The sequence below is a fragment of the Bos indicus genome, chromosome 15 (genome assembly GCF_029378745.1).
Source record: "Bos indicus isolate NIAB-ARS_2022 breed Sahiwal x Tharparkar chromosome 15, NIAB-ARS_B.indTharparkar_mat_pri_1.0, whole genome shotgun sequence".
Taxonomy (NCBI): Eukaryota; Metazoa; Chordata; class Mammalia; order Artiodactyla; family Bovidae; genus Bos; species Bos indicus.
This window is the reverse complement of record NC_091774.1, coordinates 77,585,168-77,610,235: the sequence shown is the minus strand read 5'-3', so window position 1 is coordinate 77,610,235 and position 25,068 is coordinate 77,585,168. Positions and strand designations below refer to the sequence as shown.

The window sequence follows — 25,068 nt, the reverse complement described above, 5'->3', positions numbered from 1 at the left end:
AAGCCCTATTGCTTCTTTTGGCAGAGACAATCTCTATCACCTCCTAAGATCTTTTCAGGTTCTGCTCAGTCTCACCCAGCACAACAAATAAATAGTGAGCAGGGATTCAATCTCTTCCAAAAAAACATTCCCCAAAACAGTAATTCTTTAGTGAAACTGTGATCTTGCAGGGTTCCTGAGAAGTGAGCCCAAGAAACACACAAGAATTGCAGAACTCTTCTCAGTTTGGGGTGGAAAACTGGTGATAGGGTTGAGTGACAATTTAAAAGTCATATGTAAAGCACAATAAAAAGATTTTAAGATGATATAGTGGAAGTGAGTAAGAGAAGCAGTTTTTTCCAAAATCCTGTATTACAATAATGTAGAAGTGACCAGCTGTGGGCCCCAAGTCTAATCTGTTCTCCTGAAAACCAGCAGGATCCACGGGGTCTGGCATGGGGCTAAATTCACTAGGCTACTTTTGGAGAGGAAGATCCACCTAGAATAGGAATAAAGCAACTCCGGATTACTAACCTGTATTTGAGGACCTGATCTCTATAAACCCTGCCTCTGGACAACCCTTTCTTTCTTCTCATGAACAACAACAAAAAAAACACTTCATCGACAATCCCGTCTTTTGAGTTCTCTACTTTCCTTACAGCCCCAGGTTTTAGCCCCAAGAAACCCTAAGAGTGAGTTTTCAGAGGAAGGAAGGAAATTGAAGGTTCCCGCAGTTAAACCAAGGGCAGATAGTAACTATCGAAATTAAGCACACACCCCACCACGCAAGGCAGGATTATCTTAAGCAGTTCTCAGTGTGTAAAAATGCCGATGCAAACAAGGAATTGGAAAAGTCGGTTGTGTCTGTTGTAACGTAGGTCATCTGCCTCGTCCCGTCACCTGAGGGAGGTTAAACCCAAGCTCTAAGGGTGTCAAAGGACCTACAGACAAAATGCATAGCCTGAGGCGCCCACAATTTGGGCCAGCCTCAGAACCTATGCGCACCCATCCCCCACTCCAGCCTTCTGCGTGAGAACCCCAAATTGCGGAATTAATTAAAGCAGCAGGCACAGGCAGTACCGGGGCCCTTCACACAGAGCTTCTTGGCCTCGGGCTCCAGCTCCCGGGGGCTTCTGTTCCTCTTGCTCTTGGGGCGCACAACCACCTCAGGGGTCTTCTGGTTTTCTGGGCGTTTCCTGGGAGCCATGGCGTCCTCCGTGCGAAGGGGTACTATGCCCTATGCCGAGGAAGAATTAAGAAGCCTCTGGGGAGAACAAGGCGGGGACGAGGAAAAGCGCTCAGCCACAGGTAGGCCAACTAAGCCAACTTCCCGCCAAACAGGCTCACCGGGAAGGCGGGGGCGCGCGCGGACGGATGGGAAGTGTGTGAAGGCAGAGCCTCACCGCTCCCTAGAGAAAAGGGATACCGCCTACAAGTTGGCTCGGAGCTGGTCCAAGTCAGCTGACCTGCCAGAAGTAAAGATGGCCGTCAGCGCTGGACCTCCCGACTTGAAGCCTCTTCAGACGCCACGCTGCCAGGCCTCTAGCCCCACCCTACCCCCTAGACTAGATGCCAATCAAAACTTCGGCTCCACCTCTCTACCTTCTAATTGGTGACCACGCCCTCTCGGGCTTTGTGATTGGCTGATCCCTACAGTTGGCGTGAGGCGGCTTCGTAGAAAGTAACCACATCCTGGCGGGGGAAATTAAGTTGTGTCTGTCGGCTGGCTTTGCGGTTGATGTCAATTAGTTCTTATTTCTCCAGCTCCGCCGAAACTCAGCTTGTCTATGGAGAACAGTTGAAGCCCTCAGCTTTTAACTAAAGTTTCCCGAAGCCTGCTTAGCGTCCTCCTCAGGAGTAACCTAGGGCAGTGATGATGGACCGGAGAGAGTGCGGCTAAGCTAACTGCCTGGGCTGAGAGGTCTTGTGCCCCCGACTTCAGCCAAGGGCCATCGTGGTGAGCTTCATCGGTGTCCTATCTGGCCCGAGAGGAGACAGTTAGGATACATCCCACTTTATGCCTCGATCCAGGCGGAACTGCGTGTTGGGAACTTCTGGTTCTTTGGTTCCACCGGCTGTCCCATGCCAGGTGCTTTGGGAGAGCAAGCAGAGACAAAAATGTGTTAGTGGTAGATAGTGCACTAAAGGAGCTTTCAGACAGGTAGAGAACCACAAACAACTCTTGGAAAGAAAGGAATGCTCCAAGAGAAAAACTGGAAAATGGTTTCTTGATGGGAAGATCAGCTCAGGGTGTTAGAAATGGCAGACAACGGAAAAGCGCAAGGTGATGGCATCTTCCCTGCAGCTGTGTTTTCAGAGCTGTGTTACTGAAGCAAGATGCCCCCTCTCCCTTCCTCAGACCAGTCCTTAGTTTCACGTCAGCGGGCATTCATTTCTGGGGGATCCTGAAGTATGAGAAATTGTCCTGCCCCTAAACTGTTGTAGTCAGTTTACAACCTACTAAGAAGAAAAATACATGTGAAACAAGTCAAGATAGGACACAGGGGACTTCCCTGGTGATCCTTTGGCTAAGACTCCACACTCCCAATGCAGGCAGCCTGGGTTCCATCCCTGGTGGGGGAATTAGATCCCACATGTCTCAAGTAAATTGTTCTGTTAGCAACTAGAAGATCCCTCATGCCGCGACTAAGATTCAGCCCAGTCAAATAATAGATTAAAAAAAAAAGAACACAGGTGAGTACTAAATTGTGGTATGCCAACCAATACTTTTAGATGCATTCAGAAAAGATAATCTAATGGAGAAAGAAGTATTTAGGAAAACCTCATGGAAAAGATGGGGTTTTGTGGAGTTGTTTGGGGGAGGCAGAATAGCATCCTAAGAGGAGAAGCAGACTGATAAAAGTTAGACGTGGGTGTGGGTTGTGAGAAAGAGAGAAACAGCTCCTTGGGCTTCTCTGGTGGCTCAGTGGTAAAGAATCTGCCTGCCAATGCAGGAGACACAGGTTCCATCCCTGATCAGGGAAGATCTGCATGCTGCAACTGCTGAAGCGCTAGAGCCCATTCTCCACAAGAGAAGCCACTTCAATGAGAAGCCTGCACATTGCAAGAAAGAGAAGTCCGTGCTCACCACAGGTAGAGAAAAGCCTGCACAGCAATGAAGACTTAGCACAGCCACACATAAGTAAAATTATTAAAAAAAAAAAAAAAAAAAGCAGCTGCTGGCATCTGGAAGCTGACCTAGTACTATTAGCTAGGTTTTAGTCATGTGTTGAAATAATTTTGCAAAATATCAGCACAGACAGACGAGGCCATTCTATAATCATGGTGTGTGTGTGTGCGCGTGGACACATGCTCAATTGTGTCCAACCCTTTGTGACCCCATGGACTGTAGCCCACCAGGCTCTTCTGTCCATGGACTTTTCTAGGCAAGAATACTGGAGTGGATTGCCATTTCCTTCTTCAGGGGATCTTCCTGACCCCCTGGGATTGAAGACGTGGGATTGAACCCACGTTTCTTGTGTCTCTGCATTGTGGGAAACCCAAAGAATCCACCTGCTAATGCAGGAGACGTGAGTGGGATCATTGGTCCTGGAAGATCCCACATGCCTCAAAGCAACTAAGACTGTGCGCCACAGCTACTGGCCTGTGTAATCTTGATCAGTTCAGTTCGCTGCCCAAACCACAGAAATGAACCAAACATTCCCCTATGATTTTGGCTAATATGAATGACCGCAGATTCTTTGCTAATCACAGCTTTAGCTTTGCTTCATTCTTACTGATATGTAATCATATGCAATCATAGAACCATTCCTGTGTCCTGACAGCCTCCAATCCAGAGCAAAGGCCCACTTCTCTGATCCCTTATCCAAACCATCTGGTTCAGCAGAGCAGCATGAAGGATCTAAGTTCCCCAACCAGGGATTGAACCTGGGCCCTTGGCAGTGAGAACATGGAGTCCTAACCACTGGACAACCAGGGAATTTCCTCCTACTTCTTTCTAACACCTTCTTTCAGAGGTGTCCCGCCCTTCTCCATGGTATGTATCCTCTGTTGCAATGGCAGTAGACTCAGAGTTCAACTCCATGTGTGTCCCTGATGGTATTTGGCTTGGGGGCATGAATATTCATGAGCAGGATAGGCAGCAGCTTGAAGAGGAGACAACTGATCACGTTAAAGATCTGTGCAGGGACTTCCCTGGCCATCCAGTGGCTAAGAGTCCGTGCTCCCGATGCAGGGGGTCCAGGTTCAATTCCTGGTCAAGAAATAAGAGTTTGTGTGCCACAGCGAAGATTGAAGATCCCGAGTGCCACATGTAGGACCTGGCACGGCCAAGTGAATATGAAAAGTAAGTCAATAAAGGATTGTGGAAAGTGAGAGAGAGATCAGATAAAGGGGGAGGTGGTATGGTAAGCAGAAGAATTCATCCTACTGACATTTATCAAAACCCACACTGTTCCTGGCATTATTCCAGTCAAAAAGAATGCTGAAGTGGAAAAAAATGCTCTTTTCCCCCATGGAGTATGCCTTTTAATCAACAAGTAAACATACAACTACAGTATTGTGTGATAAGCTGGGTGAGAGAGGAAGCACGGGATTCATGGGGGGTAGGGGGCACAGGAAAAGGACACTTGAACTCATGTTGGAGTGGAGTACATAAGGGACAGTGTTGGGACTTTACTGGCGGCCTTCCAGTGGTTAAGATGCAATGCCCCCAGGGGGTTCAATCTCCGGTTGGAGAATAAGATCGCACATGCTGTGTGGGTGTGCCAAAAAATGTTTACTAAGTGAACAAACAGAGTTAAGGAAATCTTCCCAGAGAAGGTGACACTTAAATCTTGAGAGGAAACTGAGGCAGGGGAGATGGGGAGAACCTTCCAGGCAGGAGGAGTAGAAGACAGAATGGCAGGGAGGTAACTGTTAGCCATAATGGACTCACAAGCAAAGGAAACGTCCCGCTTAATACCAGATTTTCCTACAATCTTTGTTTAGGACTGAGGCGTCTTCCATGGTGGATATAAAACAACAACAAACCAACCACATGTGAGCAGTGAAAACCTACCTTGCACATACCAGTAAAGCACTTTGCCTCAGGTTGTGTCATGGGCCGTTCTTACCCTGAGTTTTGCTGTTTCACAAGGGGCTTGGTCCATTCCCATCTGATGAACCATTGGGTGCGCAGTGGACAAAACTATTTCATACATATTTTGGATGCGGCTCCTCTCGTAATGGGGTGAATGGCACAGCATTGCTCTGGTTTCATGCCGTGGAGAGGTTGTGCCAGGTAACCCCCTTTACAGATGTTTGGGTTCTATCTGTGACACTACTTTTGACATAAGGCATCACAAGGTAATTCATTCAAAAGCTGCTGGTGGTAGCAAATCAAGGCCTCGTGTTCACACTGGAAGCCTGGCAGACCGTGAGCATGGCCCTAAATAAAGCCAGTTTCTTTGGTCTGCAAAACAATGTGTGGCTTAGGTGTTTTCTGGAACAAATAATGTAGCACGGTGGAGAGAGCACTGTACTGAGACTGCGTATGTGGTCTTGGAGCTGTCATTTCGCTTCTCTGTGCCTGATCATCTAATGAAAGGGAGAGAGGAGGCGGGTCTCTCAGATCCTTTTTGATTTTAAAATCTGTGATCCTGTGACTGTCTTGCTGTTAAAGCCGCAGAAACCAGGGACTGCTTTCAACTCTGGTCTCCCTGTGGGAAGTTTCCATCTAGTAGGGATTATTTTCCTATTGCAGGCTGATACATGACTCCGATTCTGATCAAGCTGTCTGTGGATCCAAACACTCCGCTGAGTCTGCAAAACCATCCATAATCCACATGGATGGCGTGTGCAGGCTTCCCACACACAGTTACTGCGTCCAGTGGTTTGCAAATGACAGCCTCCAGGATTCGGCAGCATTTGCAGGAGACTGAAGTTTAAATTCCTCCTAAAAGACTGGAGACAGACTGAATACAGCATCCAGGGTCCTTGTTACTTGGCATCTCCAGTACATATTTAACTGCCCAAATATGAATAGATTTGTAATAATGTGAAGTGAGGGCATGACTCCCACTCTCTGGGAACAGCATCAGTTTTCAAAAATATAATAATTTGGGGTAGCTTTGGAAGTGTCAGACAGCTGTGTAAATACCCCCAAACCCTACCTTCTCTCTCTGCTGTGGGGCATGAAGCACCATCCACACACTAAATCAATATCCTGTCATGAAATACCATTGGCATAGGATGCCAGAAAACTTCCCTAGGCAGCCAGAGCTGCAGGGCATTCGCCAGAGTGCTGAAATAATACATGAAAGTGCTTCGCAAACTGTAAAGCACTCTACAAATAGAAGTTGTTATATAATCTCCTGGCAGCATGTTTTTTACTGATAAGGTTTGAAAAAGGTGGTGGAGAGACTATTCTCCAGAATTCTCACCAGTCACTGAGCCATCATGGAAAGAGCGGGGACCAGAGAATGAGAAAGCGGGCATCTGAGTTCAGGCCATGCCTTCTACTTGCTCTTCTCAAGCCAAAGGTCTCTTCTAGGGACTGCAAAAATCCCAAGTGGCAGAAATAAAAATGGTTCTCTCTGTGTTACAGACAAGCCAGTTCTCCCTGAGTGGATGAGTCACCCGCTGGTGGGACCGGGAGAACTGCATTTACATCTCTGTACTTTTCCCTCTTCCCCACCCCCTCCCCACTGCCCGCCTTTGGCTCCTGTCCCTAGGAGCCAAGGTCTTGTTATTAGGACGTTGTAACTCCAGCAGCATGTGACAAAAAACTTACCCGAGGAGCCGCAGTTAACATTCTCTTTGTAAAGGAAGGTGATAAGCTGCCAGGATAGCCGTAGTTCTTACAGGTGAAGCCGATAGCCTGGGGGAGGGGGTGTTCTTAGTACCGATTTACACACACCCTCACCCACACTCCACACCCTGCGTGGGCATCATCGCTGGCACGTTAACTGTGATTCCTCTTTGTGCTAGACTTGCCCAGTGTTAGAAAGCCCCAGAATCTGAGCATTTTGTCATAGAGATAGGCAATCTGGAAGCGCATACCCCATTCATGTTGACAGCATTTAGGCTGCTGATCCATCCCGCAAAGAGGCAGATAGATTTATGAAACTGGATGAAGAAGGTCTCTGAAAAGGCAGTCTGCTTTTTAAGCTCAAGAAGCATTATACTAGATGTCCAAGGCTAACAGCTGTGGGCTCCTCCAGCCTTGTGTGGAGGGTTGAATGATGGCCCTTGAAAAGATATACCCATATCCTAATCTCCAGAATAGATGGGTAAATAGATGGGGAAACAATGGAAACAGTGAGAGACTTTATTTTTTTGGGCTCTAAAATCACTGCAGATGGTGACTGCAGCCATGAAATTAAAAGATGCTTGCTCCATGGAAGAAAAGCTATGACCAACCTATTAAAAAGCAGAGACATTACTTTGCCAGCAAAAGTCCATCTAGTCAAAGCTATGGTTTTTCCAGTAGTCATGTATGGATGTAAGAGTTGGACTATAAAGAAAGCTGAGTGCCGAAGAATTGATGCTTTTGAATTGTGGTGTGGGAGAAAACTCTTGAGAGTCCCTTGAACTGCAAGGATATCCAACCAGTCCATCCTAAAGGAAATCAGTCCTGATTATTCATTGGAAGGACCGATGCTGAAGCTTCCAAAGAAAGGCAGTGCCAAAGAATGCTCAAATTATCGCACAACTGCCTTCATTTCACATGCTACTAAAGTAATGCTCAAAATTCTCCAAGCCAGGCTTCAACAGTATGTGAACCGTGAACTTCCAGATGTTCAAGCTGGTTTTAGAAAAGGCAGAGGAACCAGAGATCAAATTGCCAACAGCCGGTGGATTATCGAAAAAGCGAGAGAGTTCCAGAAAAACATCTATTTCTGATTTATTGACTATGCCAAAGCCTTTGACTGTGTGGATCACCACAAACTGTGGAAAATTCTGAAAGAGATGGGAATACCAGACCACCTGACCTGCCTCTTGAGAAATCTGTATGCAGATCAGGAAGCAACAGTTAGAACTGAACATGGAACAACAGACTGGTTCCAAATAAGGAAAGGAATACGTTAAGGCTGTATATTGTCACTCTGCTTATTTAACTTATATGCAGAGTACATTATGAGAAATGGTGGGCTGGATGAAGCACAAGCTGGAATCAAGATTGGTGGGAGAAATATCAATAACCTCAGATATGCAGATGATACCACCCATATGGCAGAAGGCGAAGAAGAACTAAAGAGCCTCTTGATAAAAGTGAAAGAGTGAAAAAGTTGGCTTAAAGCTCAACATTCAGAAAACTAAGATCATGGCATCTGGTCCTATCACTTCATGGCAAATAGATGGAGAAACAGTGGAAACAGTGACAGACTTTATTTTGGGGGGGCTCCAAAATCACTGCAGATGGTGACTGCAGCCATAAAATTAAAAGATGCTTACTCCTTGGAAGAAAAGTTATGACTAACCTAGACAGCATATTAAAAAGGAAAGACATTACTTTGCCAACAAATGTCCATCTAGTCAAGGCTATGGTTTTTCCAGTGGTCATATACGGATGTGAGACTTGGACTATAAAGAAAGCTGAGCGCTGAAGAATTGATGCTTTTGCACTGTGGCGTGGGAGAAGACTCTTGAGAGTCCCTTGGACTGCAAGGAAATCCAACCAGTCCATCCTAAAGGAGATCAGTCCTGAATATTTGGCCACGTGATGTGAAGAACTGACTCATTTGAAAAGACCCTGATGCTGGGAAAGATTGAAGCAGCTGGAGAAGAAGGGGATGACAGAGGATGAGATGGTTGGATGGCATCACCGACTCAATGGATGTGAGTTTGAGTAAGCTCTGGGAGTTGGTGATGGACAGGGAAGCCTGGTGTGCTGCAGTCCCTAGGGTCGCAAAGAGTCAGGCATGACTGAGTAACTGAACTGAATTGAACTGAATCTCCAGAACCTGTGAATGATATCTTATTTAGAAAGAGGGTCTTTGCAGATGTAGTTAAGAATTTTAAAATAAGGAGATCATCTTGGATTATCTGATTAGACTGTAATCCAGGGGCAAGTGTCCTTATAGGAGTGAGGCAGAGAGAGAGAAGAAGACAGAGACAGACACATAGCGAGGATGGTGTGAAGATCGAGGCAGAGACTGGAGTGATATGGCTGTCGCCCAGGGGACACCAAATATGCCCCCACGTTGTCAGCAGCCACCAGCAGCCAGCAGAAGGACCAGGAAAGCTTCTCCCTCAGAGCCTGGAGAGGGAGGTGTGGCCCTACCAACACTTTGGTTTTGGACTTTTGGCCTCCAGAACCCTAAGAGAAGACATTTCTGCTGTTTTAAGTCACCGTTTTTTGTTCGGCAGCCCTCAGAAGCTAATATATCCAATCTCTGCTGTGGGTGCTTGGTATCACCAAGAGGGAAAAATTATTCCCTGCTGTTGGTAAGCCCTCAGGTTCCTACTTCCTAGCTGTGTCCCAAAGCAGATCCCGCACCTCTCAAAGTCTCTTCCCTCCATTGTTAAATGGGAAGAATAAATCCAACTGGACAGGGTTGTTACGAGGCTGGGGTGACCAGATGCTCAGCAGATCACCTGCAACTCCATAGACACTCTGTAAGCTCCCCTTCCCACCCGGTTGGTACGGGCTCACATCAAGTACAGAGGGCTCCCATTCTGCACCGTTTCTGTTCCTTCTCCCAGGTCTCGGGCTCATCAGTGAGGTTCAGGATAGTGCCTGTGTGCTAATAAAACTTTATGGAAAATTTTAATTTCAATAAATAATTGAAATTATGGACATTGACATTTGAATTCCTTCTAACCTTCATGTAACACAGAGAGTATTCTTCTTTTGATTCTTTTCAACCATTTAATTAAGTGAAAGTTGTCTTAGGGATTTCATTCGTGGCCCAGTGGTTAAGAATCCGCCTTGCATGGCTGAGTCCCTTTGCTGTTCAGCTGAAACCACTACAACATTGTTAATCGGCTCTACCCCAATACAAAATGGTTTTGGTGTTTAAAAATTAAGAAAAAAATCAATTGACCATAAGAGAAAAAAATAAGAATCTGCCTTGCAGTTTCAGTCCCTGGTCAGGAGTCCACATGCCACCAGACAATTAGGCCCTGACTCCGAAACTACTGAGTCCACAAGCCAAAAGGAAAGATCCTGCAACTGACACAGCCAAATAAATAAATAATAATAATCTTTAAAGGATTCATAGCTTTGAAAACAAACAAACAAAAAAAACCCCCAAAATAAAAATCTTACCTTATGGGCCATCCAGGCTACAGTTTGCTGATCCCCTGCTCTAATCTATTCCTCACACAACATCCAGAAAGATCTTCAAGGTCTCTCTTCTGTTTAAATTCTGCACTCAGTATAAAACAAAGCTTGCAGTGTCTGAGAGCTGCCTGCCCCTCTTACCTCACCCTCGCCCTCTCGCCCTCTCATTCACCACTCTGCCCTTCTTTCCCAGGTCAAGTTCCCATCACAGGGACTTTGCACACATCAGTCCTTCTGCCTGGAACGCCATCTTCTAGATTCTATCTTTACCTAGCTGACTTCCATTTGTCTTTTGGGCCTCCAGGGGTAGAGAAGCTTAAACTTTCTGAGAGAAGTGTCCTCTGACCTTCTGACGCATTAAAATTATGCTTCCCCTGTTATTCTTCTTTCATAGCACTGTATCCTTTTTCAGTTCAGTTCAGTTGCTCAGTCGTGTCTGACTCTCTGCGACCCTATGAATTGCAGCACGCCAGGCCTCCCTGTCCATCACCAACTCCCGGAGTTCACTCAGACTCACGTCCATCGAGTCAGTGATGCCATCTAGCCATGTCATCCTCTGTCGTCCCCTTCTCCTCCTGCCCCCAATCCCTCCCAGCATCAGAGTCTTTTCCAATGAGTCAACTCTTCACATAAGGTGGCCAAAGTACTGGAGTTTCAGCTTTAGCATCATTCTTTCCAAAGAACACCCAGGACCGATCTCCTTTAGAATGGACTGGTTGGATCTCCTTGAACTCTTTGGAGTCTTCTCCAACACCACAGTTCAAAAGCATCAATTCTCCAGTGCTCAGCTTTCTTCACAGTCCAACTCTCACATCCATACATGACCATTGGAAAAACCGTAGCCTTGACTAGATGGACCTTTGTTGGCAAAGTAATGCCTCTGCTTTTGAATATGCTATCCTTTTTTTTTTTATGCTATCCTTTTTATTCCCCTTTAAAACACATATCACAATTTCTAATTGTGTATGCAGGCTTTTGACTTTAGGGAAACTCCATGAAGCTTCCCTGGTGGCTCAGATGGTAAAGAATCCACCTGCAATGCAGGAGACTCAGGTTTGATCCCTGGGTCAGAAAGATCCCCTGGAGAAAGGAATGACAACCCATTCCAGTATTCTTGCCTGGAGAATCCCACAGACAGAGCAGCCTGGCAGGTTACAGTCCATGGGGTCACAGAGTCCATGGGGTCGCTTTATCCTATCCTATCATATCCACAGAATCAGGAAACATATCTGCTTTGTTTGCACTGGACCAAGCATCCAGCATGGCGTCTGGCATAGCAGGCGTTCTCTGAAAGTCAGCTGAATGAATGGATCCCCCACTAGAATTCCTCTTTTACCAAAAAGGAGGTCCCCAGTGGACTTTGGGGAAGGGTCCCAATGAAGCAGGGCAGGCTTCCTGAGCAGAACCCTTGCCTGCAGAGCTGTAATGTGGACTGTGCAATAGTACCTTCCAAAGACTCTGCCCCAGGCAAATTCCTGACCCCAGAGAGGCTTTCTCTATAGTCCCCGCTCTGAAATCTGCTGCACATTTTTCACTCTAATGCCATCCATCTGCTGTTCTTCCTGTGTTTCAGCCCAGAAACAGCCACCCCCCAGTCCCACCCTCCACGACCGACTGAGGTTAACCCTTCTCAATAACTAGGACCAGTTTTTCCACCTGGGGTTGCCTGAGATCTTAAAAACATAGCTATTGAACCAGAATACTTTACTTAGCTGCCCGTCTGGAATGCTGGGGCAATGTCCAGAGGCCACAGAGACAAACAGCAGCCTTCAGAGAAGATCAGTCCTGCCTGCAGCCCTCTGCCCACTCCAATCTACACTCTGAAGGGCTGCCAGAGTTATCTTTTTAAAGGACAAATCTGATCTAGTCACTTCCTTCCACACAGTGAGATTGTCTATGAGAAGTGTGAAAGGAGCAGCACCATTTTAGACAATACGACTCATCACCATCTCCTAAAACAAAACTGTTTATACAATTTACGCTTAAGTACATACCCATCGTTAATTTTCAAAGATTACAAAGATCTCCTTCACCAGTTGTCTCTAGAGTGTGTGTGCATGCTCAGTTGAGTCCAACTTTTTGCAACCCTAGGGACTGTGGCCCGCCAGGCTCCTCTGTCCATGGAATTTTCCAGGCCAGAATACTGAAGTGGGTTGCGATTTCCTACTCCAAGGGATCTTCTTGACATAGGGATCAGACTGGTGTCTCCTGCGTCTTCTGCATTGACAGGCAGATTCTTTACCATTGAGCCATCTGGGAAGCCTCTCTCTAGAGAAAATCACCAAAATCAGTTTGGTGCATATTCTCTGAATTTTTGAGTGTTTTGCACTTTGTTTTTTTGTATGCAACAGTATCTTGGATGTCTTCATATAGGAACATATCTTTATCTCTCCTGTTCTTAGGTTATTGCAGAGTAATCCAAAAGCATGAATGGACTTTAGGTTATTCAACCAATGGCCTCTTTTTTTTTTTTCTTCATTAAAAAAAATTTTTTTTGACGACACCACATGGCATGTAGGATCTCATTGCTCTGATCAGGGATCGAACCCATGGCCCCCTGCAGTAGAAGGGCAGAGTCCCAACCAACCACTGGACCCCCAGGGATGTCACCCAACCACTACCCATTTGTTTTCAAGTTTCTCCCTTACTGCAAACAATACTATATGCAAACATCCTCGGACCTTTTCCTAGACTTGTACACTTTTGGCTGGGGTAGATACCAAAAAGTGGAATTGCTGGGTCACCATGTCATATGCTAACACCTCCGGCGCTTGGCACACCCTGATGCTCCCGCCTAGAATGCCTCTTCACATGACTAATTCTTGCTCATCAAGACCAGTCAAGTGTCATCGCCCGGTGAAAGGTGGTCTGTTCTGCTTCTGTTTTCCCATAGCATTTCCTGCGCATATTGTATCATTAACGTACACCTCGGACTCTGCCTTTTTTGTTTTTGTATTCCCAACACCCAGCCTAGGGCTTAGCATAAAGCAAAAATTCAAATGTTTTCTTGATTGGCTGAGTGAATAAATAAATAAACAAACAAAGGAACAGTCCTTAGGACATTCCAGAAACTCAAGGGGAGTGAGTCTGTGAGTGTTGTGAACTTGGGCTGAGGACCAACCTGCCACCTGGTGCCGGGAACCAAGCTGCCCCTCTGGGTTTCTGTCTATCTGGTCCTCCTGACCTTGGGCATCTCATCTTGAGCTCTGTTCAAGTTGGGAACCCACGGATGGAGCCCCGTGAGTGTTCAGGGGCTCTGGCTGCGGAGCACAGAAATCTGAACCCTGGGGCAGCACTAGCAGGACTTTGGCTTTCCAAGGTCAGCTCTGTCTCCTCTGACCCTTGAAGCAGCTCACTATGCTCTGGGTTTTGGGTTATTTTTTTCTCCCTACAGTACCTTAGGGGCAATGAAGATCAGCTGCAGCATTTCTCCAGATTTGAACCTGAGGGATGCCAGATGTTTTCCACTACGCATTCCCTTCTCTTTGTGGTCTGACAAACGGCCCTGTTTTTTTGAGTTTCTAGAGTGACTTCTCTAGATCCCAGAGTCTGGCTTGCAGCCTTTATTTTTAATGGGTTTTTGATAGGTGGCTCCTGTAATTCATTTCTTTCTTGTGATTTCACACTTTCTGTCCAGGTGCCTAAAGCCCCTCCGGGCACTAGGTGGGATGGTAACTGATTTTAAACAATACAAAACAGTATGGCTGTCGTTAGATGTTACCTCAGCTCCTCTCATTCGCAGTCGTTTTACAATCATTAATTAGCTGCTGCACAGGCCCTTTTGGGAGGTCAGCCCAGTCACATGTCGTGTTTCATAGAGGTGGAAACAGAGATACGGAGAAAAGGGACTTGTCCAAGCCCCAAGAGAGTGGGTGTTGAAACTTGTCTCGGGAGCTACCTCCTGCTGGGTTCACACCCTGCGAGCGCCCAGGCGAGGATCCACTCCTCAGGTGCGAGGGGCCGAACGCGGCTTGTCTAGGGTGCCCCACGGGCCGTTTCACCCTCCCACGAGGACTGCGGGGCAAGTCAGTCCTCAGAGACTTAGATGCCGGTTTGAAATTATCCTCGTTCATTCTCTGCAAGCCCCCTTTTCATTTTATGAGCGGATTTATCTACGCAGAGAACGCGTCCGTGATTCCTCGGGGATTTAGAAACTACATAATTTTGCTATTTTTAAAGCTGTCGTTTAAAAATCCGTGCACAGGGACTCACACTCCTCGGGGAGAGTAGAGGTGGGGGTGGGGGCGTGGGGACCGAGAGGACGTGCTAGAGAGAGAACAGCTTGGCTCTCGGCTTCCCAGCGCGCACGCCGTCCCCTGGGGGCGCACTCCTCCGAGAGCGCGGGAGGGTTTGCGGCCCCCAGCAATTTGCGCGATCCAGACCCTCTGAGCGCCCTGGGCGTCGGACCGCGCAGACCTGCGCCCCCTCTCGCCTGCCAGGCGGAGGGCACGGCCGCCGGGTCACCGGGCCCAGGAGGAAGCGGGAGGGGCCGGGAGACCGAGCAGGTGGCGATTAGGTCAGACTCAGAACATTCTTGGACCGCTCCAGTGGATATAAATAACCGACAGGCAGGCTCCGAAAAATCCCAGGGTGCGGGGCAAGGGGGTGAGGAAGCAGGGGTTTATTAAGGGTTGGGGGGGGGGTCGCATCGTGGCGATCTGGAAAGATCTACTAACAAAGGGGGTGGAGGGGCGAAGGGATTTAAGAATGAACCGTGGTACAAAATCTGGGAATAAGAACACGTGCGGGGGAGGAGGTCATAACTTTCTGCCCCACCTCCACCGCGTGTAGTACCCAGTCCTCAGAATGGGCCATCAGATTGGCCAAGAGGGCTGTGCAAGGAAAGGGCAAGGCTTTGGAGTCCCGGCCCTGCTCGACGACAGATCTTGTGCAAGGTGCTAAAGGTCTCTGAGCCTCAGTTTCTGCATCTATACAATGGGAATCCTAACGCTTACAAGTGGATGGTTATGTGCCTCTCCAGAGTTAACGCCTAAGTAAACGTCTAAGTTAACTTATAACTTTTAAGAAAGCTGTGCTCAGCAAAAAGAGTAAGGCAGTGTAGCACTCCCCCAGGCCTCCCTCCAAAGACAGCCGGTGCAGGCCGGACTCCTTCCCGCTTCCACGGCTCTCCCAGGTTCTGCCGAGGCCGGGGAGAGGCAAAGCCGAAATCAGACTGCTTACAGCGCCACCCTGGGTAGGCGGCCCTGGCGCTCCTCGGGCGGGAACCGAGACCCCACAGCCCGCGCCCCGGGAGCCGCGCTGGTCGCCGCGATGCAGGCAGCTCCTGGCCGGTGGGGTTGGGGCCCGCGGGCGCGAGGAGAGGGCGGGGCTGGGGGCTGGGCTTCCCGGGGGGAGGGCTCGGCGCGCTCCGGGAGGCGGTTGCGGCCCCGGCCCGGGAGCGACAGGACTTGGGTCGGAGCGTGGCCGGACCCCCCCCCCACCCGCCGAGGCGCCCAGGGAGGACGCGGTGAGTGCTGCCCGGGCGGGGACGGCGGGGAGGCGGTGGCGGGAGCCGCAGCTAGATAGAGCACGCCCTCTCCTCCTCCCGCTCCTGGTTTGCTGTGGGACCGGCTCCGGCCCCGGGAGCCCCCGGGGAGCTGTGCTTTGCGGGAGCGCGGCAAGAGCTGCCGCCACGCCGAGGGGGTGACCCTTCTGCGGCGCCGCGCGCCCGGCAGTTTCCCAGACCCGCCGCGGGGGGGTAGGGAGGCGTCGGGGCTGGCGGGCCATCCCATCTCCTGGGGTCCCTCAAAGGCCCCAGACCGCCCTGGGACCCCAGCAGGGGCCTCGCTCCCCAGCGACCCCTCGCCCTTAGCAAAGAGCCCCAGTTCCTGGGGCCGCCGGTCCCGGGCCACCATCTGGAGTTGCCGGCGGCGCGGGCCAAGGCAGGGTGCACCCCCTCCCCTCAGCGGTTACCGGCGGGCCCCCACCCCGCGCCGAGACCGAGTTCAGCGAGTTTGGCCAAGAAGTCCTGGAGTTTCCAGGGCCAGGCCTGGCCCGGCCGCTCCTCGTGGGCTCCAGCGGCCCCGAGGTGTGCAGCGCCTGGCCCGCAAGCAGAGCGCCCGTCCATAAGGGTTTTGAGGCGAGAGACCGGCGGCCCCTGGGTTCGGAGGTTTGGTGTGAGGGCTCTCGGTTTGGAGTGCGTCATCGGGGAGCTGGCACCTCAGGCGGGGCCGGTCGGGTTTCCAAAAGTGCCCCTTTGTTATGCCCCTCCCGGGCCGGCCTCCTCCCCCTTTCCCGGGCCACCCCTCCCCCAGCCTCCGGGGCCTCCCTGGCTGCAGGTTCCAGTGGCTCTTGCCTGAGTACCCCTCTCTGGACCGGTCTACCGCCCACCTCGGTGTGGTCAAATCTGCCGGCAGATCGGGAGGGGCTGCTGGAGAAGAGGTCCTTGGGCGCAGCCTGTGACTCAGGACGGAGCCTGGGCAGGGCAGGACAGCAGGGCTCCCTCCCAGGGCCATGCCCGGGGATTTCGGGACAGGGTTGGGGCCGGTCTGGACAGGGGTACCTAGTGGCTTCCTAAGGGAAAGTGGGTTCTTCCCTGGACCCCAAGACTCCCTACCTTGGCTCAGGACGCTGTGAGGAGACCCTGCCAAGCCCCAGCGGCAAGTCCCAGCCCAGTTAGGTGCTGGCTCCCTGGGCTGGGAAGGTTCATGATCTGCTTCCCGAGCTCTTGGCCATGGCAAGAGTGTGTTCTGGGGAGCAGGCTGGGTCTCTGCCGGGGTCAGGAGGCATAGGGTACTGGCCCTCCTGAGCAGGGGTCAAGGCACAGGCCCATTCCCCCATTGCTGGGTCCGCTGGGGCAGTGGGGCTGGCTGTGCCTGGGGCTTGGGCTCGTGTTTGCTCTGGGAGGCCGGAGGGAGCGGTGCCAGCCCTGCACACACAGCTCGCTCTGTTCTGGGGCCAGAGAGAGGGAACGGGTGGGGGGCAGCTCTCCTGGGAGCCGGGAGCCAGGAGGCTGGGGCAGGCAAGGGGCCCCGGCCCCTGGATGCCTGGCTGGGACAGCTCTTGAGGCCCTGGGGTTTACAGCTGCAGCTCTGTTTCTCTCCATCTGGTTGGCATGTCCTTTCTGGGTAAATGGGACAGATTCAGAAGCAAGGGGGAAGCGTTGAGGACCCCGGCGGGGCGGGCTGCTCCATCCTTCTACTCTGGGCCCAGGCATCTCCCCTGAGGGCCTGAGCTCTCCCTGCTGTGAGCTGAGAGGCAGAAGCATACGCAGGCCATGTTTTCTCAAAGCTGCCTTATCCTGTGCGTTTCCTGGTCTTCAGGTGGATGTCGTGTGTGTTTTAAATTCAGCTACTAACTCCAGTGCCTGGAGGAACACAAACTGGACCCTTAGGAAGTCTCTGCCAGTGACTGAGGATAGATCCTGGCCTGTAGTCGCAAGCCAATGTGATATATACCCGGAGATATATACCCAATGTGATATATACCCGGAGAGAGGGGTGGGGATTGGGGATGGAGGAATGGGATGGTGCCTGGAGAAGATGCCTACCCAGTTTTCTTTTTTGTAATAACAGCTTTATTGACATATACCACACAATTCACCCATTTAAAGTATCATTTGTTTAGTTGCTAAGTTGTGTCTGACTCTTTGTGACCCCATGAACTATAGCCTGCCAGGCTCCTCTGTCCATGGAATTTCCCAGGCAAGAAGAGTGTAGTGGGTTTCCTTCTCCAAGGGACCTTCCTGACCCAGGGATTAAACCCAAGTCTCCTGTATTGGCAGGTGGATTCTTTACCGAGCCACCCGGGAAGCCCTCACTTGAGTTTTGGAGGGTGGGGAGGGAGTTAGTTTGGGGGAGAACTGTCATAAAGCCCTGCCTTGGAGGCAATGAACACACTGTTCTCCCGGGCCTGGCCATGTCCCTGGGGTTTGTTCAGAGGAGGAAGTGGTTTCCTTCTAGGGGGTTGATGCTGGGGACAGCTGAGACCCTGCCCAGGGACAGGCAGGGAGTGGCCGCGTGCCTCTGGGTCCTCTAGCTCCCCCAGGGGGAGCTCTGGGGCTGGAATCTGCCTTGCCCTCCCCCGCAGTCCTGGAACGCACTATTGTAACTGGCTGATCACCTGTCTGACACCTTGTGCTGCCCCAGACTCTGGGCTTTTGGAGGGTGGGGCTGAGTTACTCATTATTCACGGAATCCTGTGGGACCTCAGGGATGCTGTGGAGCAGGACGAGTGTCCCTTGTGACCGTCAGGCTCCTCACAGTTCTTGTTTGCTGCCTTGAGTCTTATGCCAGTGTTGGCACAGAAAGAGGGAAGAAGGCGGGATTTCCATCTTGGGAGGGAGCCGAGGCCCCTTAGGAGACGACAGTATAATGCACTTGTTCAAGCTTCATGGCCAAGATAAGCCTCAGGCCTCCTGGCTCCCAGTCTGCTCTTGCCACCCCAGGAGCTCCTGGGGTGTGGCTGGGTACCCTCTGACCTGGCCGGGTCTGGGGAGGGGTCGCCTTGTTCAAGGAGAGGCCACAGAGCCCTGGCTTGGGCAGGCATCCCCTTATCTCATCTGCGGTCGGGGCAGCAGGGCCCTCTGCCCACTACCCACCCCCGCCTGCCATGTAATCCCCGGCTGGACCGTGTGACCTGACTGGCATTCTCCTGGCTGGAATCTGGCGCTTCTGACAGCAGTTGCTATATCGGGGGAGCTGGGCACCGCCCTGGACACGGTCAGCCCCACCCTCACCCCCTGCTTTGCTCTTGGTAGCGTTGAGGCAGGATCACGGTAGCAGCTGTGAGGGTCGGACACCCAGGTCTCCGGAGTGAACTCTAGGCCCAGGTACATGAACTGAGGTGGTGGGAGGGCAGGCCAGGGCAAGAGGAGCAGCCATAGAACCACCATCTTTGCCCCCTTCGGGCCCCTCCTGGGACTTCCAGACCCCTGCCTGAGTCCTGGCTCTTGACAGTTCCTTGGGGAGTGGGGATGGCAGTGGGAAGGGGCAGAACCCAGGGGTAGCAGGGGCTCTTTGCCTCACCCCCGAAGTGCGCCTGGCTTTCCTGCTTACCCCTCTGCCCTCTGCAGCCCCCATCCGCCACCATTCCGTGCTGCGGGGACACCATGGCTCCAGAGGAAGAGGCTGGAGGGGAGGCCCTGGAGGGCAGTTTCTGGGAGGTGAGCAGCTGGGTGCTAGCTTTGGGGGTGGCGCTGAAATGCCCACCCCTCTCTGGGCCCAGCCACCTGTCCCAAGGAGGAGCCTCGCGTCAGCCCTGGCCCCCGGGGAGGGGAGCATCTCCCCTGGGCGACACCAGGCTTCTCGTCTCCTGCACAGGCTGGCAACTACAGGCGGACCGTGCAGCGGGTGGAGGACGGGCACCGGCTGTGCGGGGACCTGGTCAGCTGCTTCCAGGAGCGCGCCCGCATCGAGAAGGCCTACGCCCAGCAGCTGGCCGACTGGGCCCGCAAGTGGAGGGGCGCCGTGGAGAAGGGTGAGCCAGCGCTCGGGCCTCGTGGAGAGGAGAGGACCGCCGAGGTGGGGGGCAGGGGCAGCCAGGCAGGGCAGCTTCTTTTTGCACCTCTTGTGGAAAGTTGGAGGCTTCCCCATCTGCCCTCCCTTTAAAGAGAGAAGATCCTCCTAGTTATTCTTTACATTTGTGCTGTTAGGGTTTGCCAAGCACCATCAAATGAGTTATTTTGATATTTCTAATAACCCGCTGGGAAAGATTGAGGGCAGGAGAAGGGGACGACAGAGGATGAGATGGTTGCATGACATCACTGACTCAGTGGACATGGGTTTGGGTGGACTCCAGGAGTTGGTGATGGACAGGGAGGCCTGGCATGCTGCGGTTCATGGGGTTGCAAAGAGTTGGACACGACTGAGCGACTGAGCTAAACTGAACTGAATAACCCTATGAGTTTCCCTGGTGGCTCAGTGGTAGAGAATCTGGAGATGTGGGTTGGATCCCTGGGTCGGGAAGATGTCCTGGAGAAGGAAATGGCAACCTGCTCCAGTATGCTTGCCTGAGAAATCCTATGGACAGAGGAGCCTGGCAGGCTACAGTCCATGGGGTGGCCAAAGAGTCAGATGTGACTTAGAACCAACCAATCACAGCTCTATCATGGAGACGGTCTTGTTCTAACTATCTGCTAGAGGAGAATGGGATACTTCACAGAGGCCAACTGACTTGCCTGAAGTCACACAGCTAAGAAGAGCAAAACTTGCGCCCAGGTTTTCTGGCTCTGGCGCTTGGGCTCCTTCTGTCCAAACAAGCTGCCTTCCTTGGGGACAGACATTAGTTCTTCTCTGGGGCAACAGAGTGTAGTGATTTATACCACACACCTGGGTTTGGATCTGAGCTCCACCTGTAGCTGGAATGCTTTGGGCAACGAATTTCACTTCTCTGGGCTGCCTTTTCGCTTGTTCCACGTTGTTGGTGACGCCGTCTTCACGGTGGTGGATGAGTCGAGCACTCAGTGGGACCGTGTGTCCAGGCACCGAGTAGGTGTTCAGTCAGCAGTAGCTGATACCATTTGTCGTTCATCTTCGCATCTCTGCCCCATGCCTGGCGCCCAGAAGCCCCTGCTGGTGGAGGGGAAGGCTCGCTGCCAGCAGGTGGGCCCAGCCCCAGCTCACCCCTCCCCGCAGGCCCCCAGTATGGCACGCTGGAGAAGGCCTGGCATGCTTTCTTTACGGCGGCCGAGCGGCTGAGCGCGCTGCACCTGGAGGTGCGGGAGAAGCTGCAGGGCCAGGACAGCGAGCGAGTGCGCTCCTGGCAGCGGGGCGCCTTCCATCGGCCTGTGCTGGGTGGCTTCCGCGAGAGCCGGGCGGCCGAGGACGGCTTCCGCAAGGCCCAGAAGCCCTGGCTCAAGAGGCTGAAGGAGGTGAGCCCGGCAGGGAGGAGGGGCCGCAGAGGTCCGCCCCCTTCCTGGGTCGGCCTGGGGCTAGAAGGGGCCACAGCGCAGGGTCCTGGGTCCAGCACGGTCTCTGCGTGTGCGCCAGGTTGAGGCTTCCAAGAAGAGCTACCACGCGGCCCGGAAGGAGGAGAAGACCGCCCAGACGCGGGAGAGCCACGCAAAGGCAGACAGCGCCGTGTCTCAGGAGCAGCTGCGGAAGCTGCAGGAGCGGGTGGAACGGTGTTCCAAGGAGGCCGAGAAGGTACAGGCTGAGGGACCCGCCAGCCCAGGTCAGGGCTCCCTGAGTGCCTTTTCCAGCCCCCAGCATTGCTCTCGTCTTCACTTGCCCCCTGCTCTCCAGCTTATCATGTAACATAGGACCCTGAGAAAGATGGGGCGTCCCAATGGCCTTAGTGATAAAGAATCCAGTACTGATGCAGGAGATGCAGGGGACGTGAGTTTGATCCTTGGGTGGGGAAGATCCCCTGGAGGAGGGCATGGCAACCCACTCTACTATTCTTGCCTGGGAAATCCCACGGACAGAGGAGCCTGGCAGTCTACTGTCCATGGAATCGCAGTGTCAGACACCACCGAGCGACGGAGTGCACACGCACCAGGGAAAGAGGATGCTTTACCCAGGAAAGAAATGGTGCAGTGTGGGGCACTGGGATAATTTTAGCAGTTGAGGAGACCTTCCCAGCTGCTTTCCTTTCGGTGTGCCCCCTGGGACAAGTTCTCATGTTGCTCGCCCGGCCAGAGCGCTTTTCCTCCAGCCCTGCATATCCAGAGCCTCCCTGTCCTCTGAGGTGCTGCTCTGTTTCCACTTCTTCCCGGAAGCCTTTTCTGATTTCTTCCATGGTGCCCCGTGTGTGTGTGCCCGTGCGTGTGCGCTCAGTCGTGTCTGCCTTGCAACCCCAAGGATGATATAGTCCATCAGGCTCCTCTGTCCGTGGGATTTTCCAGGCAAGAATACTGGAGTGGGTTGCCATTTTCTGAGATGAGGTTAACCTCATCTCACTCTGTACCACCTTTTTTTTTTCTTTTATTAAATTTTTTAAAATTTATTTTTAAAAATTTATCATTTATTTGTTGGGTCTTAGTTGTGGTGCTCAAGCGTAGTTTCCCCAAGACATATGGGATCTTAGTTTTGCAACCTGGGATTGAACCCACGTCCCCTGCGTTGGAAAGCATCTTCTCAACCACTGGACCACCAGGGAAGTCCCTGCACTGGACTCTTAAAGCCGCTGGGCCTGAATGTCACCTCCCTTGTTAGGCTCCTGGGGTTTTAGCGGGCAGGAGCCAGGTTTCCAGCCCCTGGTGCCTAGCCCACAGCAGGTGTGCAGGAAAGACTAGCAGAGTCCTGAGTGGAAGAAGAAGAAGGTCTTGTCCTCACCAGAGCCCCTCCTCTCCCCACCCAGACGAAGACCCAGTATGAGCAGAGCCTGGCGGAGCTGCACCGCTACACCCCACGCTACATGGAGGACATGGAGCAGGCCTTCGAGAGCTGCCAGGCGGCCGAGCGCCAGCGGCTCCTCTTCTTCAAGGACATGCTGCTCACCTTACACCAGCACCTAGACCTCTCCAGCAGTGAGAGGTACGGCCTCTGGGTGGGCCTGGAGATCTGGGTGAGGCTGGCTTTCTCCCCTCGCCTCTGGACTCTGGCTGGCTGAATGAGAGCAGGCAGGGTGTGTTTAGAGGGGTAGGCTGGGGAATCGAGACCCAGGGCTTCCTGGCCTGAGGCTTATACCCGGGACACAGGTTCCACGAACTCCACCGAGACCTGCATCGGGGCATCGAGGCAGCCAGCGACGAGGAGGACCTGCGCTGGTGGCGCAGCACCCATGGGCCGGGCATGGCCATGAACTGGCCCCAGTTTGAGGTACCTGTTCCTGGCAGGCTGGGGCTGGCAGGTGGGGTAGGCTCCCACCGGGCTCACCCTGGTGCTCCGGCTGGAGGCTGGGGTTTGGGATGTAGGAGGTAGAGGTGGTCTGGATGGTCCTGGCTGCCACCAAGCCTACAGCCCAGCCTGGCCCTGAACACTGTCCCCATAGGAGTGGTCCTTGGACACACAGAGGACAATCAGCCGGAAGGAGAAGGGTGGCCGGAGCCCTGACGAGGTTACCCTGACCAGCATCGTACCCACCAGAGACGGCGCTGCACCCCCACCCCAGTCCCCGCGGTGAGAGCCAGGATCCAGGCTGTGGGAAGGACACCGCTCTGCCCCCTGCTGTGCCATCCTTCCTCTGTCCCTTCCCTTCATGCCCTTCACACCTGAAGTGGCTTCAAAGCTGATGTTTTGAGTTGTAAAGATGCCAGTTTATATGGTGGTCTGCCAGGCGCTCCCCACACTCCCTCTCATGTACTGCCCGTGTCAGCTCTGAGTGGCAGGATGTGTGCTTGAGCTTGCAGGCATTCATGGCAGAAGTCAGGCTAGAATCCTGCAGCTTTTCCCCCCACCTGCCTCTCCCCAGGCTCCTGCAGGGGGGAGCCCTAGGCCCTGAGTCCCAGGCTCTCCTACTCAAGCCTGCCCCCTTGTCCTCCCCTCTCTAGTGGCAGACATGAGGAGGAGTGGTCAGATGAGGAAAACCCCCTGAAGGCTGCCACAGGCGTGCGGGTGCGGGCGCTCTATGACTACGCGGGGCAAGAAGCCGATGAGCTGAGCTTCCGAGCAGGTACCCTAGAACCCCTTTCCTGGTCCTTTCCAGGCTGCAGCCCGTCTCCTTCGCCCCTTTACTAGCCTGAGCAGGAATGTGGAGAAAGGGAAGCCAGACGCTCAGTTCTCAAGGGTCAGTGCTCTGAGTTGTAAGGCTGCTCTAGGGACATCTCTGGTGGTCCAGTGGCTAAGACTCCATGCTGCCAGTGCTGGGGGCCTGGGTTTGATCCCTGAATGAGATCCAACTTAGAGTTCGAATGCCACAACTAAAGATCCTTCATGCACGCTGTAACACAGATCGAAGATATTGCATGTGACCTTTAAGACAGGTGCAGCCAGATAAATATTTTTTAAAAACTATTAGAAAAAAGGCTGCTCTGGGTCCATCCCCGAGGAGTCAGAGTGTCTGCTTGGAGCCTCACCTGCCTCTCAAAGTCACCAGCTGGGGCCTGACTGCTGAATTCAGGGCCTGGGGGTGGGGTGGGGTGGGGTGGGGGTTGGGGGTGGAGTGGCTGACTTTGACCTCCCTCTGCCTGAACCAGGTCTCTTCTAGCTGGGTTCTCCGACTACCCCCTCCCCCTTAGTCCTTGACCCAATTACAGGAATGGGGCGGGCAATTGCCAGTGACCAATCCCCCTTCTCTCAGGGGAGGAGCTGCTGAAGATGAGCGAGGAGGATGAACAGGGCTGGTGTCAGGGCCAGCTGCAGAGTGGCCGGATTGGCCTGTACCCTGCCAACTACGTGGAGTGTGTGGGGGCCTGACCTGCCCTGGCAGCCCTTGTGCAATGTTTCTCCACCCTGAGTCAGAGCCCGGCTTGTCTGCACAGCCGGACCTGAGGGCCCTGAACCATCCTGCCCCCTGCGACCGCTCTGTCCTTCCAGGAGGGAGAAGTCCTGGGACCCAGGGAGGGGAGGGGCCTTGTGTCTGGGAAGGGACTGGTACGGAAGGGCCAACTGAGTCTAGGCTGAGGAGAAGATGGGGAGGTCAGGAAGTGACCGAAGGGCTCCGGTGCCTGGGCCTCCCCAAAGAGTCCTCCAGTCTCCCCCGGAGCTGTGGACCCAGCTCCTAGTCTCTCTGTTTGGGGTTCCAGGGGTTGGCTTGGGGTGAGTGTAGTTCTGGGCTAGCAGCACTCTTGCGGCTTGTTCTAGTGTGTATTAAACTTCGAAGAAAAAAAAAGGCTTCTGTGCATCTTTTTCGATATTCCACCCTTGTCAGGCGGCAGTGGACATCTGGAGGCACTAGGGGGTAGGTGGTGGGCCTGCAGTATATTGCGGGGGCGGGGGTTGGGTGGAGGTGTGCCAGCTTGCTACCTGCTCTGGGACTTCGGGACCCTAACCTAACCTAACCTGGGGTCCCGCAGGGGACTCGTGATCAGATTTGGTGCG

The 25,068-nt window shown here is 52.6% G+C and overlaps 2 protein-coding genes across 7 annotated transcripts in view; one reads left to right on the top strand and one right to left on the bottom strand.

Moving 5' to 3' along the window:
- The window catches only part of DDB2 (damage specific DNA binding protein 2), a 35,958-nt gene extending 18,992 nt beyond the window's left edge, over positions 1-16,966 (bottom strand). The window contains exons 1-2 of one of the 3 annotated variants that reach the window (XM_070804180.1): positions 16,764-16,966; positions 1,060-2,071 (exon numbers count right to left, since the gene is read on the bottom strand). In XM_070804180.1, the coding sequence (XP_070660281.1) occupies positions 1,060-1,186 (127 nt within the window). In that variant the 5' untranslated portion in view covers positions 1,187-2,071; positions 16,764-16,966. Of the gene's footprint in view, positions 1-1,059; positions 2,072-16,763 lie in introns of those variants that run through there. The other 2 variants (XM_019974995.2, XM_019974997.2) reach the window with 2 other exon arrangements.
- On the top strand, positions 15,379-24,873 carry PACSIN3 (protein kinase C and casein kinase substrate in neurons 3). 4 transcript variants are annotated; one of them, XM_019974816.2, is made up of 11 exons: positions 15,574-15,674; positions 18,906-18,977; positions 19,221-19,310; positions 19,468-19,624; positions 20,782-21,017; positions 21,136-21,291; positions 22,448-22,623; positions 22,788-22,908; positions 23,081-23,208; positions 23,580-23,701; positions 24,329-24,873. In XM_019974816.2, exons 3-11 carry the CDS (start codon positions 19,257-19,259, stop codon positions 24,442-24,444), a joined length of 1,266 nt encoding a protein of 421 aa, XP_019830375.1. In that variant the 5' UTR covers positions 15,574-15,674; positions 18,906-18,977; positions 19,221-19,256; the 3' UTR covers positions 24,445-24,873. The 4 variants fall into 4 exon arrangements, with proteins under 4 accessions (XP_070660282.1, XP_019830376.1, XP_019830375.1 ...); XM_070804181.1 differs by lacking the exons at positions 15,574-15,674; positions 18,906-18,977 and adding an exon at positions 15,379-15,401; XM_019974817.2 differs by lacking the exon at positions 18,906-18,977 and having other exon boundaries at positions 15,569-15,674.
- The last annotated feature ends 195 nt before the right edge of the window (positions 24,874-25,068 follow it).

Excerpts from the sequence above, each read along its gene's own strand:
- PACSIN3 (XM_070804181.1), top strand. The coding sequence starts at position 19,257 with ATGGCTCCAGAGGAAGAGGCTGGAGGGGAGGCCCTGGAGGGCAGTTTC. Across the intron at positions 21,292-22,447 it reads GTTCCAAGGAGGCCGAGAAG|ACGAAGACCCAGTATGAGCA; the intron begins GTACAGGCTGAG and ends CTCCCCACCCAG. Across the intron at positions 23,702-24,328 it reads TGAGCTGAGCTTCCGAGCAG|GGGAGGAGCTGCTGAAGATG; the intron begins GTACCCTAGAAC and ends CCCTTCTCTCAG.